The sequence below is a fragment of the Telmatherina bonti genome, assembly GCF_933228915.1.
Source record: "Telmatherina bonti genome assembly, chromosome: 21".
In the NCBI taxonomy this organism is placed as follows: Eukaryota; Metazoa; Chordata; class Actinopteri; order Atheriniformes; family Telmatherinidae; genus Telmatherina; species Telmatherina bonti.
In genome coordinates this window covers 30,438,995-30,458,103 of record NC_136630.1, presented here as the reverse complement: position 1 = coordinate 30,458,103, position 19,109 = coordinate 30,438,995, and the positions used below count along the sequence as shown (strand labels likewise).

The 19,109-nt window shown below is 42.2% G+C and overlaps 1 protein-coding gene across 1 annotated transcript in view; it reads right to left on the bottom strand.

The window, feature by feature from the left end:
* The window catches only part of myo15b (myosin XVB), a gene marked incomplete at both ends in the record, with an annotated part of 103,976 nt that overhangs the window by 20,141 nt on the left and 64,726 nt on the right, over positions 1-19,109 (bottom strand). Inside the window, 17 exons of the mRNA XM_079260648.1 lie at positions 1,080-1,156; positions 1,231-1,307; positions 1,386-1,458; positions 4,255-4,318; positions 4,409-4,751; positions 4,841-4,952; positions 5,047-5,188; positions 5,341-5,456; positions 6,122-6,240; positions 6,366-6,441; positions 6,531-6,590; positions 7,301-7,407; positions 7,491-7,761; positions 7,843-7,933; positions 12,176-12,335; positions 13,527-13,664; positions 13,914-13,995. Of these exons, the coding sequence (XP_079116774.1) occupies positions 1,080-1,156; positions 1,231-1,307; positions 1,386-1,458; positions 4,255-4,318; positions 4,409-4,751; positions 4,841-4,952; positions 5,047-5,188; positions 5,341-5,456; positions 6,122-6,240; positions 6,366-6,441; positions 6,531-6,590; positions 7,301-7,407; positions 7,491-7,761; positions 7,843-7,933; positions 12,176-12,335; positions 13,527-13,664; positions 13,914-13,995 (2,108 nt within the window). The remainder of the gene's footprint in view (positions 1-1,079; positions 1,157-1,230; positions 1,308-1,385; positions 1,459-4,254; positions 4,319-4,408; positions 4,752-4,840; positions 4,953-5,046; positions 5,189-5,340; positions 5,457-6,121; positions 6,241-6,365; positions 6,442-6,530; positions 6,591-7,300; positions 7,408-7,490; positions 7,762-7,842; positions 7,934-12,175; positions 12,336-13,526; positions 13,665-13,913; positions 13,996-19,109) is intronic.

The window sequence follows — 19,109 nt, the reverse complement described above, 5'->3', positions numbered from 1 at the left end:
AAAAATAAGTCTGATGTGCAAATATGTGTATATATATATATATATATATATATATATATATATATATATATATATATATATATATATATATATATATATATATATATATATATCAGGAATAAACATGTTTACAGCAGGAATAAACATGTTTACAGCCTGGTGCAAAAACCCATTTTCAGTTTAATAGATCAGGTTTACCTTCATGACAACTGTGGGTGGAGTGAATTTTTTTGTTACTCCTCGATTTAAAAATAATTTAATCTCAAAATTTGGCATATTTAGGGGCGTGTCCTTTTGATTGACAGGTACCCAATCTCCCGCTTCAAGTCAGAAGAACGTAGAACAACCGCGGTTTTTAGCCGGTTAACAACGTGACTTGGCTTTAGCCCGCTTACCTCCGTTAGCTGGTTAGCTCCTGTTATCTCCTGTTATCTACAGGTTAGCTCGGTTAGCTCTTAGCTACAGAAAGCTCGGAGTTCGCTAGATGTCAATCATCCATCATGACGCTCAGCTCCACCTGTTTGCCCATATATGTATTTTCAGGCGAGACGACGCGCATGCCCCTGCCAAGATAGTGATGGTAGGAACCGCCCACCGAGCTTCAGTTCAGCTCTTCAGAAACCTATGGATGACGTCACGGAGGCTCCGCCCATCTCTTTTTATACTGTCTATGGTTGTACCACAGTTACCGCTTCATTTGATACTCAAAACTATAACTGAATCATAGTTTTGCTTTGAGTCAGTTTTTTATTTGAGTTACAGATGAAGACTAATTCCACGACGGTGTCATGTGGCCTGTGGGAAGTTACAGGTTTAGCGCCCCTAGTGGCCAAAAGTTACACGGTAAATCATGTATTTACAAAATGAATAAAAATAGTAAAACAGTTTGAGCATTTCTCTCTTTCTACTAATGTGAGCAGTTGTCTGCACCTCTTTCCGAGCGTCCACATTTCCTATCAACTGCCCTGCGCCTGAATAGTTGGTCACTCTTTCTATGGACATGTAGTATTTCTCGACATCATCTTACATTAGATGATGGAAATATGTCAGAAAATCTGCAATAAATTGCCAAGACTCACTTGGTTGGGTTGTTGGTGGTCTGCTTGATGACCTGGCAGTAGATCTCATCCCTCATCAGCTCATTTTCCTTCCCTAGCTGAACAGAGAACAAAGTACTTTTAGACTGGTGGTGTCAGTCTGATTACAGATACTAATTAAATAAGCTCTGACCAGCAGGATTTGGCCCAGACAGTCAGCTTGGGTGGTGTTCTTCTTCAGTGGTATGTCAGCCATAAACTGCATCAGGTCTGCAGAGACAGCAAAGGGATAAATGATGGAACACAAAAATCGTGGCCTCACTGAGTTTTACCAGACGACAGACTCACTCATGAAGCACTGGACAGACAAATCACCGATCTCGGGATCATTGTAGAGAATGAGAGACTCCTGGATGGGGACCTGCATGGAAACCAAACACAGGAAGAAGGTTTATGCTGGAAATTAACCAGAAAGTTTTAGTGATGCAGAACACACACGCTATAAAGGTTCTCTGTGCCGGAAAACAAATCAGCAACACAGAATTGGCTAAAAAAAACAAAAAAACAAAACAAAAAAAAAAACATTTCCTAGACTAGTTTTATCATATTCAGGGTGGGAGGGGGAGGGCCTGAGTCTAGTCAAGCTATATTTATCATTTTCTTTTTTTTACCCTCTCATCAGCTGGTAGGCTGAAAAACTACCCACAAGCCTGTGTATTGTAGGCAATACAGGAAATGGAAACATAAATTCATCTTGGATAGGGAAGATAAAAACAGCTCTTTGGCTACAACTCTGCCCCCTTGTGGTGGTAACTGTTACAGCACAAAGCTTCAACATCATCCTTTAAATGATGGAGCAGCAGCATGAGCAAAGAACGGAGTGATGAGTGTTAAAGGGATGGTTGGCTTTGGAAACGTGTTTCCAAAGCCGTGGATAATCAACTCTGTTTAACATTTTAATTAGCATATTTGTTATTGAAACTTTTGAATATAAGATCTTTATTAGGTCCTTTAACAAACGAAGAAAAAGAAAAACAATTTTGTGGAAATATTTATTACCATGTGATATTTCTACATTTATAAATGACTAAAGTGACATGGTAACTATTAGGGACAGAAGACGAGCATCAGATTGTTTTGAACAGGATGCTGAGCAAAGTTTTTGCCATAAAATGATGCAAAATATCTCAGAAACTGTTTGCATCACATATGTCCCGGCGGCCTCTACAGGCTTTAAGTTACAAACTTCCAGTTAGGAAAGATGGCCTGGAAGATATCAGACATGTTTCATTCTTGAAAGTCCTGGTTTATCTCTGAAATCCTTGAAAAGCTGCAAGTTTTCCAGAATAAAGTCTGTATGAAGGGTTTTAATGTGGATTTAGAGGACTTGATGCTCTGAAACAGGACCAGGATCTGGGTTGCAGGATCAGGTCAGCCTCAGCTGTCAGATTATTGTCTTGGTTTTCAGGAGAAAATGTATTAAAACAAACACACTATAGAATTTTCTTTATATATTTACACTTTTTCCTAATTTCTAGTTACTTATGGTACTATTAACCAACCAACCACAGATAATGGTGTTATCATGGATCACTCATTGTGGGTTTACCACACACTGGGCCAGATCTACTGAGACGCAGAGTAGTAATGTGTGTATGAAATCTAGAATTGTCCGTGTGGGGCTGAAACACAGTTTGCAGTTGATTCACTAAGAGTGATTGCGTAAATGGGCAGCAGGTGCAAACTCTGCAGATTGTCTATTTAAATGAGGGTTTTGCACATTTTGTGGTTTCCAGCATGGCCAGTTTGGAGACAAAACTTGACCTACAGCAGAGAAATCTGACTGACACACAAATGAACGCTGTATGGGAGCAAATTTATGAAGAAGTTAATGCTGTCGGTGAAACGATGTGAACAGGGGATGAAGTAAAAAGATGTATAAAGACATTAGAAGGTGAAGAAAAGATAAAACAGGTGGGGGTGTAGGGTGGATTTACTGTCACCTTATAAAAGAAAACGTGATGAATATGACAGTCTCTAGTTTCTAATAAAAGTTTCACTTATTCTTATTAAGGATTTCATAAACTGACCCGCCTACAAGCCCACCGTCTGAAAACTCACCAGCTCGGAGAACAGAAGACCGTTTTTCACAATAAAAGCACCACGCACTGACCCGAGATGTTTTGCACATGGGAGCAATCTTTTGCTCCTGTTACTCTGAGAAACAAACTTATTTGATGACTACAGAGTGTGTGGAAACCTAATAACATGACCATCCGGTGACACATGGCGTTTAGGACTTGGACAGCACATCTGGAGGATCCCAGCTGTGACACACAAAATCTGTCATCTGCAGGTGTGTGTGACTCCTCTCAACATCCATCCTGAGTTCCTCCAACGGTTCCAAAAAGCTGGATAAGCCACATGTTCTGCTGATTGTTTCCTCCTTCATCCCAAAATATTCCCAGCAGGGTGAAAAACGTCTCTGTGTCTGCTTGCTTTGTTTCCACATCTCCTTCTGGTGACAATAACTGCAGCCATGTTTGGAATTACACGTCTGTACGTCCTTTAGAAACGTGTTAAATATAGACGCAGTTTCTCTCAGCAGCATTGATCTCAGGTTTGATAGATCACATTGTAGCTGATAAATGAATATATTTACATTTTCTCTTCCTAACACACACAAAGTAGCAGGTGAACGCCCCATATTGCATATTCATTGCAGCAGACGAACTGACTCGATGCAGACGTGCTATTGTGTGCCTTAGAAAGATGCAAGCCTCAGTGTGCGCTGTTAGGAAAGCAGTTTGTACTTTCTGTGTGTATAGTGACTTTGCACACATTTTAACCTTCAGTAGATTTGGGCCAGAGTACATTGTTATGCTAAATATATTTGCATTTTTATCTTAAAAAGCTGAAGTGAAACAAAATATCTCGTGTTAAATAAAAGATATAAACTGTAACTGCTTCATTTGTTATGATGAAAGCAGTCAGCTGTTTGACTTCCAGACTTGTCTTGGAGACGTAAAAGCCCAGATGAACTGTAATTTCTGCTTCTAAACTGGGAGAAACTGAGGTCATAGAACTGGTCTATATGTTGTAAACACTGCCTGGACGGAGCTATGTGCTGACTGCAGGTTCAAGCATGTAAACAGTCCAAACGTCCCACACACTGATAAACATTTCCACATGTAACATCAGGTTTGTAATAACTTACCTTTGTGTGTTGAACCACTTCAGTAAAATTCCTTCCGCTGACTGGCAAACCTGTCGTTCCCACTCTTTCATCAACACATAATGGGAGCACAAATTAGCTGTGGCATGGTACACACAACAGAAATCCCAGCAGTGATCAGCATCCCTGTTTATACCTGAAATACTTCATGGCAAAGTCTGCCATGGCTGAGTGGAGCTCTGTTTCATGGACTGAGCCTTGGATAGGAGTCTGTAGCGACGGCAGCAGGAATCCCTGTCCTGAGCTGGGACGTGATGCCTCTCTGAAGGCTCCATCTGAATTGGTGCTGCCCATTTGTCTGATGATGGGAGCTGGAGACATGCTCTGAGGTGGACTGACAGACTTGGCACTCCTCATGCTCTTCCTCCTGTCATCTCTTCGGTTTAGGTGAAGGCAGTGGTAGTCCGGGGCAGCAGATGGCTGCGTGGCATCCTCAGGGAAAAGACCGGAGCGCCCTCCGATGGTGCCAAAGCGCCAGCCTGGTGGGAAACACAAACACCATGAATCAGATTGTAACCTGACCAATAAGCTCATCCAGGCACGTCTAACATCCCTAACACCACCTCACCTGCCTGGAGTCCTTGCATTGGCTGGAGTTTGATGATGTCACCTTTGCTAAAGCTGAGGAGACTCTTGTCATCTGTTACAAAACTCTTCAGGGCTATGACATGGCCTGAATTCTGGGAGAAAACCAGATTAGGGTCATAAACAGGTGAAGACTAAGTGGTGATGCGATGACCAGGAGCCATCACGAAGCTTTACAGTGAAAAGCACCTTGATGAGCTCCTGCAGGAACAGCCGGATCATGGCAGTGATCTGAGGAGCTCTGGGTGATTGCAACAGCAGCTTCTCACTCTTCAGCTCCACTTCCACCCTGTTTGCACCATGGAGGTCTACTGACAGCACCTCTGCAAAACTAAAGTGATGTAAAGTGAATTAGTGAACTTGTGATTCTGCAAAAGAAAGCTGAGGAACAGTCAGGCGGTCTGTTCCTGTTCCATCAGACTGATCCTGCAGAAAGAAAGAGACGTCCAGGTCAACAGCATCGGTGTGTGCTGGGCGCTGTACCTGTAGCCGCTGAGCAGTCGGAGATGCTTGGGGCTGATGCCTGATGCTCTCACCACCTTCAGAAGACGAATCCCGCGATGCGAAACACCTAAAACCTCAGCATCTCCACTGTGGGGCTGCACACAAAGAAGAGGAGTTTCCATCTGTCAGACTGGCATTCAAATGAAGTGCATGCAAAATCATCATCATAATAAAAGAAACAAATAGAAGATGTCCAGAAAAGACAGAGAAACTCCTTCATGTCTTCACTTCAGGAAGGCAGATGATGCTACAGATGGTTATCTGGGTCTAGAGGTCTTTTTCTGTTAAAACCTGCATGTTTGTATAAATCTGCATGTTAGATTGGATGGTGACCACAGATGTAAGTTAATCCCTTAATTAATCCCTGTTAGGTAAATAATTCATCATTCATCCTTTATTAGAATTGTCTTCATGTCATCATGTCAACGTTTTTGGCCTCATTAAGTCCATTTTCACCCTGTGTTGACCAGGTTGCGTTTAAATTCCCAGACACCTGCTGAAACAGTCTCAGAAGCATCCAGGCTCCATGGTGGAGGCTGTCTGCAGATATAAACAGCCTCACCTTGCTGTTTTCATTCTGACCCAGACCTTCGTTTGCCTTCATGTTTCTCCGTCATTCAGCATCACTGCTGGTTTAACTTCCTGTGTTTTAGTCTGGGTTTTAAACTACAGAACTTCATGCTTTGTGTCTGTAAAATATTCATCACCTCTAACCCAACACGGCTGACTCTCCAGCAAGTAACCCAGAATAAAAGCTCACCATCAGAGGGAACAGCCGACTGAAATAGTTCTCCCAGTTGTCTCGAGCAGCGATGATAATCCGCTTCTTCATGTTCTCATCCTGGATGGTACTTATAGTCGTTCCCACTTTGAAATTTGCTACATAAAACAATAAAAGTTGAGACATTAAAGGATAAATGATGGATAAACACCCTAAAGTGATTTACTGACTGTTTATGCAGAGTTTAGTTATGAGGAGAGAGGAACCTGCAAGCATCACGTACCGAGCAGGTCCTTCATCTTCCTCCTTTCCTCCCTGCTGATCCTCATGCAGCTGTCTGAGTAGGTGTCTCTCATGATCTGAAAACAACAATCACACCGTGTGCAAAGTCACAAACATCAGGCGGGAATGAGACTGATGGCAACAGCGTCAGAGTAAATATGCTGACCTGTTCACACAGCAGGTTGAGGATGTAGGGCCGGTTGAACTGCTCTCTGGGATAAAACACCTGCACACGGTGACCAGGGTCAGCAAAGTAAAAATATTTACACTTTCATTTCAGATCACTTCTAATTGTGTTCCTGAAGAGTTCAGGGTCCAGTTTGTAGCCCCGGGCCTCATACCATTACCACATCATCCCATTTTTATTTCTACAGCACTTTAAAAACAGCAAACGGCTGAACAAAGTGCTGTACAGCAACAGCAGGGGAATAGAAACAGCATAAGAAAATAAAACAACAGTCAAACGACAAAATAAACAAACACATAAAAAAGAACAGTGAAAAATATGTACAAGGACACAGATGACAACTCAGTCTTGTTAAAAGAATAAAAATGTGTTTTTTTTAAACACGGCAGGGGAGTCATCCCGTCTAACCTGCAGAGGGAGACTGTTCCAGATGTTCGGAGCTGGAACTGAAAAGGCTCCGTCTCCTCTGGATTTATGTGTGACATCGCTGCTTTAGCCTGATACTCATCCAGCCAGCATCCACCTGGCAGACCCAACCGGGTCTGTGGCTTCTGGTTTGCAGGAAAACCTTCCAGAACTTTCTAAACTCCCCCAGTTCCCTCCACAAAGCGTTACGCTGTACTGGGTCTTATCCACATTCCAGACTTCAACCCGGTCCGCTGCAGCATGTCGGCATGAAAGGGAACCTGCATAGATCTGTGTGTGTGTGTGTGTGTGTGTGTGTGTGTGTGTGTGTGTGTGTCTCTTACTTCTTTTCGCAGGAACATTTTTCCTGCCACGTTGCGGTAAGCAAAGTAATCGCTGGGAAAGAAGCGGTGGATCTGGGACGGACTTCCATCCTCATCCGGCAGCATATCTACAGTTAATCGACAGCAGAAGAAGAAGGAATTACGTCACATCTCCAACTTCACACACCACACATGGAAACTAAACACCCACTGAGAGATGGGGCAGCCATGGGTGGGGGGTCAGGGATGCTCTGGAAGGCAGGTTCTGGAGAGGGGGGTAAGGAGTCAGGTGGAGCAGGAGGAGGGTTGCGGGAGCGGTGGGAGCCAAACAGGTCTTCCAGGGAGCGCTGCCTCTGCTTCATGTTGTTGGAGATCACCCGACGGCCTCGAGTGGAAGGAGGTGAAGCTTTCGGGGAGGGGGGCAGGGGAGGAGGAGGTGCCTTCTGTTCTTTTTCTGGGGGTGGGAGAGGTGCCCACTCTCTCTGCACAGCAACATGAAAAGAGGATTAAACGCTGAACACAAAGCAGAACAATAAACTTCAACACTTCAATCCCATCCTGACCTTCTGCTGCGGAGATGGAGACGCGTTTTTCAGTTTGGCCAGAGCTTCTTCTTTTGGGTCACTCTTCTTCAAAAAGGTTTTCACCGGTGGTCTGCATTTGGGAGGGGGGGGGGGCACAATAGAAAAACCACACACTTTGTCTTTAAATGTGATTATGTGTGAGTTAACATCTTGTATGCCCTATAATGAGAGCTCGGCTAATATGCATGGTCTGATGTCTGAAGTTGTATTTCTGGATTTACATGTGGATATATGCTGTGTAGTTAGTGAGATTATATGATGTGTAACATTGACAATCAGAAAAAGGGGAAGGATTTAATAAATTTTACACTTCTTCCTACTCCTTTTCCAACATATATATGTATATATCTCATATAGATATATATATTTTTGTCACGTCACGTGTGACTTCCTAATTTTGTTTTCTTTGCCGTTTTATATTCATGTTTGAGTTATAATCTAATTACTGTTCGAAATAAACAATAAACTAAACGTCCTTCTGATTAGACTAAACCAGGAGACAACAAGAAGTCCTACATTTGATGTTTACAGATACGAGGTAGCAACAATGCTAGCATGTAGCATAGCAACAACGCTAACACATGGCATAGCAACAATGCTAACACGCAGCATATCAACAATACAAACACGTAGCATAGAAACACTGCTAACACAGCATAGCAAAAATACTAACACATAGTATAGCAACAACGCTAACACGTAGCATAGAAACAATGCTAACACGTAGCATAGCAACAATGCTAACACATAGCATAGCAACAATGCCAACACATAGCATGGCAACAATGTTAACACATAGCATAGCAACAGTGCTAGCATGTAGCATAGCAATAATGCTAACACAGAGCAAAGCAGCAATGCTAACACGTAGCATAGCAACAAAGCTAGCATGTAGCATAGGAACAATACTAGCACGTAGCAAAGCAGCTGTGCTAACACATAGCATAGCAACAGTGCTAACACGTACTGTGAAGCATGGGGGTGGAAGCATCATGCTTTGGTGTTTTTCTGCACGTGGGACAGGAGGACTGTAGTGTAGAAAGGAGAGGTTGAGGGAGGCCATGTAACGACCTCCTTACATTGAAGATGGCTGGTCTGTCAACATGACAACAACCCGAAGAACCAACCGTAAGAAACATGTCAAGGTTCTGGAGCGACGTAGTCTCCAGACCTAAACCCAATAGAAAATCTTTGCAGGGAGCTGAAACGTCATGTTGCTCAGCGACCGCCTGAAACCTTCCAGATCTAGAGAAGATGTGATTGGAGGCGGGGCCTAAATACCTGCTGCAGCGTGCAAACCTGCTAAATAAACGTTTGTAAGTGTAAACAAAGCCTGCTTCACCAAATGATTTTCTTAGGTGTTCAAATATTTATTTTCTGTACTTTAGTTCTTTTCTGGAGCTTAATTAAGTGGTCTGTATATGTTCTATGTGTTTCCCTGCACCACAACATAATATGACCAATGTAGCATTGTATTTGAGAATAAAATGTACGCAAACATTTTTTAATTAAAAAATGCCTTGTTTTATGAATAATACCTCTATTTTTATACCGTTTATCCTTTATATATTTTATATGTGGTTTCTAACTGAACTGAGTTATGTTTACTCTTTCAATTTTCTATTTGTGACTCCTGTCATGTTGTGAATTTCACAATTTGATCTAACATGACCATGCACTATAAAGGTAATTTTTTTTAATAGTCTCCGTTCTTCTTTCTGGTTATGGAGAAATCGTGATGGATTTTGTTTGTATGAAGTATGAGACATTTATGCAGTGATTTGCTGTGATCCTGCTGTGTTTTGTATCTATGCACAAAGCTTTCTTTAACTCATCCTTGTCTGGAATGTGCTGATGATGTCTGAGACAGGGAGCGTTTCCTGCAGCACATCTGTTTTTTGTCAACTGCTTGTTGACCAGTTGTTTAAAGGTGGAGTATGTAAGATTTTCAATATTTTCAAAATAAATTAACTAATAAAATAACTACAATCATAATTAGATAGTTTTTTGAACATGTAGGTTCCAGTCTGTCCATATTTGATGAGTTATTAATTACAAGTTTAATTAATGACAAATAACAAAAAGGACATTTTTTTTACTGGTAGGCAAACATTTAAGAAGGGTCTTTGTCATTAATTAAACTTATAATTTAATAATACATCAAATATGGACAGAATGGAACCTACATGTTTAAAAAAAAAGTCTAATTATGATTGTAGTTATTTTATTATTTAATTTATTTTGAAAATATTGAAAATCTTACATACTCTACCTTTAAAGGTTAAAGGGAATAAAGTAATATAGTGAGTGATTGATGCTTAGTGAGCTCAGTTTAGCTTTGAATGAGAGAATGATTGTTTTCTGTGGTCTGCCCAGCAACTAGGAGTTAAACATGGTTTATAATCGAGTGTTACTTCAGAATCTACAGAGAGAGTTCTCTCTCCAAGCTCCAGCGCGTGCTTGTATTAGTTTATAATAAAATACTCATTGTAAGAAGACACTTGACTCTTAGATGTATAACAACTTCTCAAGACCAGAGTATTTTCCACCACACGATTTTATTTTGTAGTTTCCTTTGTGTTTTCTGACTTGACTCGTTTCCTGCTCGTTAGTTCACCTGTGTTCATTTAGTCCATTCAGTCCTCCCGTGTCTTGTTGTGTTTTCTGTGTGTGTATACTTCCTGGTTTTCATTTGCTGGTTCATCGTTTGTTTATTTGGCACTCCTTACCTGTTGTCTCTTGCTCTGCGTTTGGCTCCTTACCTCCACTGCCCCGTCACTGTTTCAGTTTCATTTAATGATGACTTATTTATGTCGAATCATCTTTTAACCCGATTAGCTACATTTTGCTGTTCTCAGTTCTTCTGTTATATCAGCTCCTGAGCTAAATAAATTGATATTACTTGCAAATTTAATACATTTCAGCTCGTTAAATACTATATCAATATCATTGAAGGAAAATATAAGTATTAGGTTCCGGTACTGAACCCTGTGGAACACCACAAGCTACTTTTCCAACATGTGACACAGCATTATTACATTTTACACACATCATTGAAAGTGGAACTATTCTGTGCATTTCAGGCTAATTTATTTTTATTTCTGAGACCAGAAGGGCTGGGATTGATGGAGTTATTGTCACAAATTGCTTTATTTACTTCAGACCGACCCTCTCCGTAGGCTGTCAGATCAGCCTGCAGGCAAAACGAGTGGATTGAGACTCTTCCGCATTAAGCCCCGCCTCCCGCCACTGCACTACATCGGGAGCGCGCACCGCACCTGCTTTCACCGTCATTGTAACGTCTCATAAACAGAAGGATTAGGCTCATATGAACTCAATAAAAAAAACAAAATACAATGTCAACACATAGCATCCAGCCCTACATGTTGGAACCTGAATCAGACCCTGAAAACGAAGTGGAAAACAGCAACCCACAGCGACGAATGCAGCAGGATGTCTCTCTTTGGTAAACTCACCAGCCATCGTTGGAAATAACTTTATCCCACGTTTTCCACCCGCCTGATGTATTTGTACATGCCCTTGTTAACCAGTAGAAGGTAACCAATCACCCAACCTTATCCCCTGGGACGTCACAAGGATTTCCAAGTAGAAAAAACTCTCTGAAACCACGCGTTTTTCGTCACCATGGAAACCGTACGGAGAGCGTGCTGGAACTCAAACTCAAACATGCGTTTAGGTGATAAAAAACAGTGTCGTTCACATGTCTGATGAGGATTCAACACTGTAACACTGTAGAAAGCTCAGAAAACTCCAAATACCATCATAGCACCCCATTGAAACAACCTCTTATCCATTTCTGCAGAAGTAAAGAAGGATTATTTGTGTCGCAATTGTATGTGAATCAACACAAACGCCTAAATCACATTGTTTTTTTTACAACTGTGGTTATATTTTCTAATAATTCAATCACTGCTCAGTATTTTGATCAGCGGCTCCTAAACTCACGTTTCTCATTAAAGTCCTCCAACTTGTCTATCGACATGAATCTGTTGTTATCGGGTAATACTTGACTAACGGGGTGGTGTTCAGGACCCCCTCCCTCATCCTGGTAGGCAAACAAAAAAAACCAAGTTTGAAGTGTCAGTGCAGGACTGTGTTGCGAGATGATCTGAGAGCCACTGCTCGAATGTTACCACTGGAGAACGCCATCAACCCCAGAGGAAAAGGATGAAAAGTGAAGCGTTACGATGTCCTCCATGGTTACCAGCACAGTGGGGAGTTCAATCCTGTTAACAACCTGCACAACAGACGGAAACAGCTGGAGCCGGATGTGAGATGAGAGGAAACTGACCTGACCGGCTCAAAGGGTTTAGGCTCCGGTTGGGGCCGACTGTTGTACTGTTTGATGATCTCCCTGATCTTGGAGGTTGGTTCTGGTCGGGGCTTAGTGAGAGGAGCTGGCTTTTCCTTTGGGGGGTCTTCTTTCGCTGGAGGGGAGCGAGGACGCCTTCCTGTAGGACAAAAGATAAACTAGCACCATTTTCAGAGGAGACTGAAACAGCATGAGCCCCAGCTGGAGGATATCCCAGAAGTTTAGCGACTGATCTGATCTCTACGTTTGTTCTTTCACCTCCCTCTGGGAAGGAGAACTCCTCACTGCTGAGCAGGAGCTCTTTAATGCTCCACAGATGCAACTAAAACCTGCCGCCGCGCAGATGAAGTCCACTGCCCGTGGTGACATTTCCAGAAGGAGTGAAAAGGGACTTTCTGTAGATGTAACTTCTGTTACGAGTGAGATGTCGCGAGTCAGCGATGCTGGAGACATTTCCAGCCGGATCACCTTCATGTCAGTTTCTTCATATTAATGCAACGTTGCCATAGCAACGGTGAAAGAGGACAGACAGGACTTATATTCTGAGTCTGGAGATGCCAGCCTGACCCCAGTTGGTTTAGGCCAGGGGTCTCCAACACATCCTCATTACCAGGCAGGTGCAGAAGATGACGACTGGTTACTGGAGAACCTTTTCATCTGAATAAAGCGTGTTGTAGCAGGGAAACACTAAAACCTGCAGGATGGGAGAGTTGTAGACCCCTGGTTTAGGCTGAAGTCCCAGTCCAGCTACAGTCTTACTGAGGTGAAAGAGCTGCTTCCATGCATGCTCTGTCCACAGGGATCGGCTAAGACCTTCCGGAGCGTAAAACCGCTCCTGGAGGACAGAGGAGTTGGAATATTCTCTGTTAGATCTGATGCAGTATCATAGATCAGGGTTTTAGAGAGAGTTTTTATCCACAACAATGTGAGTCCAGTCTGCGGTTTATCCGACAGGTCGGGGGCGTTTTAGTCTGAGCGACCGGATGTGTGGATACCTGTCCTGGTTCTGATCAACCTGCTGGTACTGGGCTTCCCGGTGGTCCTGGACATATCGGTGGAACCGGATTGGGACATATGATCTGAATCTACTCGGCCTCCCTTCCTCGTACCTCCACATGCACAGCAGTGGAAAGCTGAGATTCCTGAAGTGTGGACGATATTTCCATCAGGAACTCTTAATCCTGACCAGTTGCACACGAAGTTCATCTTAGAGGTCACAGTTCTCCAGTTTGGTTCCATCTTTTGCTTTTAGCCTTGCTTTATTTAGAAATGGAAACATGGACGAAACAACCGAAAACAAAGCAGGAAAAACACTGGAAGGTTCACCTACTGTCAGGTTTAGCTGCTACAGGTGGGGGTGATGGGGCTGGTGGGGGTGGAGGTGTGTTCTTCTTCTTCTGCTGCTTGGGTGGACTTGAGGGTGCAGGTCTGGCTTTTGGAGGTTTGGGTTCCTTTTTGGGTTTGGTCCCTGGAGAGACAGGAATCCCAGATGTGGTTTGTTTCTTACACACATCTTACCCAGACGTTGTAAAAAATAACATCTGCTTCATACGGAGAACTTCTCATCACGGACAGAGCGAGGACACAGCAGCAACAGGATGAAGAGGTTACAGGCACGCCAGGCAAGTTTATGTGTATATTAGCAAAGAGAAAGCAAAGATCTTTTAACTGGTAATTATACTGGAAGCGGTCCTGCATTACTGGATCCCAAACTCACCAATGCTCTGGAAAAAGTCCCTCTTTTCTCTAAAAGACGGTAATTCTTCTGTCTCAGTCAAGTCCACGTCGCTTTCTGGCTGCTGGAGGATGAGATGAAGAATAAACACGCTGTAATCACAACGCTGCACGTTCAGAATAAACACGCCGTAATCACAACGCTGCGCATTCAGAATAAACACACTGTAATCACGACGCTGCGCATTCAGAATAAACACGCTGTAATTATGACGCTGTGCATTCAGAATAAACACACTGTAATCATGAAGCTGCACATTCAGAATAAACACACTGTAATCATGACGCTGCACATTCAGAATAAACACACTGTAATCATGAAGCTGCACATTCAGAATAAACACACTGTAATCATGAAGCTGCACATTCAGAATAAACACACTGTAATCATGAAGCTGCACATTCAGAATAAACACGCTGTAATCATGACGCTGCGCATTCAGAATAAACACGCCGTAATCACAACGCTGCCCATTCAGAATAAACACACTGTAATCATGACGCTGCACATTCAGAATAAACACGCCGTGATCACAACGCTGCCCATTCAGAATAAACACACTGTAATCATGATGCTGCACATTCAGAATAAACACGCTGTAATCATGACGCTGCGCATTCAGAATAAACACACTGTAATCATGACGCTGCGCATTCAGAATAAACACGCTGTAATCATGACGCTGCGCATTCAGAATAAACATGCTGTAATCATGACGCTGCGCATTCAGAATAAACACACTGTAATCACGACGCTGCGCATTCAGAATAAACACACTGTAATCATGACGCTGCGCATTCAGAATAAACACACTGTAATCACGACGCTGCACATTCAGAATAAACACGCTGTAATCACGACGCTGCGCATTCAGAATAAACACACTGTAATCATGACGCTGTGCATTCTGAATAAACACACTGTAATCATGACGCTGCGCATTCAGAATAAACACACTGTAATCATGACGCTGCGCATTCAGAATAAACACACTGTAATCATGACGCTGCGCATTCAGAATAAACACGCTGTAATCACGACGCTGCGCATTCAGAATAAACACACTGTAATCATGACGCTGCGCATTCAGAATAAACACACTGTAATCATGACGCTGCGCATTCAGAATAAACACACTAATTATGATGCTGCACATTCAGAATAAACACACTGTAAACACGACGCTGCGCATTCAGAATAAACACGCTGTAATTAGGATGCTGCACATTCAGAATAAACACAGTGTAATCATGACGCTGCGCATTCAGAATAAACACACTAATCATGACGCTGCACATTCAGAATAAACACACTGTAATCACGACGCTGCGCATTCAGAATAAACACACTGTAATCATGACGCTGCGCATTCAGAATAAACACACTGTAATCACGACGCTGCGCATTCAGAATAAACACACTGTAATCATGAAGCTGCGCATTCAGAATAAACACACTGTAATCATGACGCTGCGCATTCAGAATAAACACACTGTAATGGTGACGCTGCACATTCAGAATAAACACACTGTAATCACGACGCTGCGCATTCAGAATAAACACACTGTAATCATGAAGCTGGACATTCAGAATAAAGACGCTGTAATCATGACGCTGCGCATTCAGAATAAACACGCCGTAATCACAACGCTGCGCATTCAGAATAAAAACACTGTAATCATGACGCTGCGCATTCAGAATAAAAAAACACTGTAATCATGACGCTGCACATTCAGAATAAACACACTGTAATCATGACGCTGCACATTCAGAATAAACACGCTGTAATCATGACGCTGCGCATTCAGAATAAACACGACGTAATCATGACGCTGCACATTCAGAATAAACACACTGTAATCATGGCGCTGCACATTCAGAATAAAAACACTGTAATCATGACGCTGCACATTCAGAATAAACACACTGTAATCATGACGCTGCACATTCAGAATAAACACGCTGTAATCACAACGTTGCCCATTCAGAATAAACACACTGTATTCATGACGCTGCGCATTCAGAATAAACACACTAATTATGATGCTGCCCATTCAGAATAAACACACTGTAATCATGAAGCTGCACATTCAGAATAAACACACTGTAATCATGACACTGCACATTCAGAATAAACACACTGTAATCATGACGCTGCACATTCAGAATAAACACGCTGTAATCATGACGCTGCGCATTCAGAATAAACACGACGTAATCATGACGCTGCACATTCAGAATAAACACACTGTAATCATGGCGCTGCACATTCAGAATAAAAACACTGTAATCATGACGCTGCACATTCAGAATAAACACACTGTAATCATGACGCTGCACATTCAGAATAAACACGCTGTAATCACAACGCTGCCCATTCAGAATAAACACACTGTAATCATGACGCTGCGCATTCAGAATAAACACACTAATTATGATGCTGCACATTCAGAATAAACACACTGTAATCATGAAGCTGCACATTCAGAATAAACACGCCGTAATCACAACGCTGCCCATTCAGAATAAACACACTGTAATCATGAAGCTGCACATTCAGAATAAACACACTGTAATCATGAAGCTGCACATTCAGAATAAACACACTGTAATCATGAAGCTGCACATTCAGAATAAACACACTGTAATCATGGCGCTGCACATTCAGAATAAACACACTGTAATCATGACGCTGCACATTCAGAATAAACACGCCGTAATAACAACGCTGCCCATTCAGAATAAACACACTGTAATCATGACGCTGCACATTCAGAATAAACACGCCGTAATAACAACGCTGCCCATTCAGAATAAACACACTGTAATCACAACGCTGCCCATTCAGAATAAACACACTGTAATCATGGCGCTGCACATTCAGAATAAACACGCTGTAATCATGACGCTGCGCATTCAGAATAAACACGCTGTATTCATGACGCTGCGCATTCAGAATAAACACGCCGTAATCACAACGCTGCCCATTCAGAATAAACACACTGTAATCATGAAGCTGCGCATTCAGAATAAACACACTGTAATCATGGCGCTGCACATTCAGAATAAAAACACTGTAATCATGACGCTGCACATTCAGAATAAACACACTGTAATCATGACGCTGCACATTCAGAATAAACACGCTGTAATCATGACGCTGCGCATTCAGAATAAACACGCTGTAATCATGACGCTGCGCATTCAGAATAAACACACTGTAATCATGACGCTGCGCATTCAGAATAAACACACTAATTATGATGCTGCCCATTCAGAATAAACACACTGTAATCATGACGCTGCACATTCATAAGAAACACGCTGTAATAATGACGCTGCGCATTCAGAATAAACACACTGTAATCATGAAGCTGCACATTCAGAATAAACACGCTGCAATCATTACGCTGCGCATTCAGAATAAACACACTGTAATCATGAAGCTGCACATTCAGAATAAACACACTGTAATCATGAAGCTGCACATTCAGAATAAACACGCTGTAATCATGACGCTGCGCATTCAGAATAAACACGCCGTAATCACAACGCTGCGCATTCAGAATAAACACGCTGTAATCATGGCGCTGCACATTCAGAATAAAAACACTGTAATCATGACGCTGCACATTCAGAATAAACACACTGTAATCATGACGCTGCACATTCAGAATAAACACGCTGTAATCATGACGCTGCACATTCAGAATAAACACGCTGTATTCATGACGGTGCGCATTCAGAATAAACACACTGTAATCATGACGCTGCGCATTCAGAATAAACACGCTGTATTCATGACGGTGCGCATTCAGAATAAACACACTGTAATCACGACGCTGCACATTCAGAATAAACACGCTGTATTCATGACGGTGCGCATTCAGAATAAACACGCTGTAATCACGACGCTGCGCATTCAGAATAAACACACTGTAATCGTGACGCTGCACATTCAGAATAAACACACTGTAAACACGACGCTGCGCATTCAGAATAAACACGCTGTAATCATGACGCTGCGCATTCAGAATAAACACGCTGTAATCATGACGCTGCGCATTCAGAATAAACACACTAATCATGACGCTGCACATTCAGAATAAACACGCTGTAATCATGACAGTGTGTTTATTCTGCGCATTCAGAATAAACACACTGTAATCACGACGCTGCGCATTCAGAATAAACACACTGTAATCATGACGCTGCGCATTCAGAATAAACACACTAATCATGACGCTGCACATTCAGAATAAACACGCTGTAATCATGACAGTGTGTTTATTCTGCGCATTCAGAATAAACACGCTGTAATCATGACGCTGCACATTCACAATAAACACGCTGTAATAACGACGCTGCGCATTCAGAATAAACACACTGTAATCATGACGCTGCGCATTCAGAATAAACACACTAATCATGACGCTGCACATTCAGAATAAACACGCTGTAATCATGACAGTGTGTTTATTCTGCGCATTCAGAATAAACACACTGTAATCATGAAGCTGCGCATTCAGAATAAACACGCTGTAATCATGACGCTGCGCATTAAGAATAAACATGCTGTAATCACGACGCTGCGCATTCAGAATAAACACGCTGTAATCATGACGCTGCGCATTCAGAATAAACACACTGTAATCATGACGCTGCGCATTAAGAATAAACATGCTGTAATCACGACGCTGCGCATTCAGAATAAACACGCTGTAATCATGACGCTGCGCATTCAGAATAAACACACTGTAATCATGACGCTGCGCATTCAGAATAAACACACTAATTATGATGCTGCCCATTCAGAATAAACACACTGTAATCATGACGCTGCACATTCATAAGAAACACGCTGTAATAATGACGCTGCGCATTCAGAATAAACACACTGTAATCATGAAGCTGCACATTCAGAATAAACACACTGTAATCATGAAGCTGCACATTCAGAATAAACACACTGTAATCATGAAGCTGCACATTCAGAATAAACACGCCGTAATCACAACGCTGCGCATTCAGAATAAACACACTGTAATCACAACGCTGCGCATTCAGAATAAACACACTGTAATCATGGCGCTGCGCATTCAGAATAAACACACTGTAATCATGACGCTGCGCATTCAGAATAAACACACTAATTATGATGCTGCCCATTCAGAATAA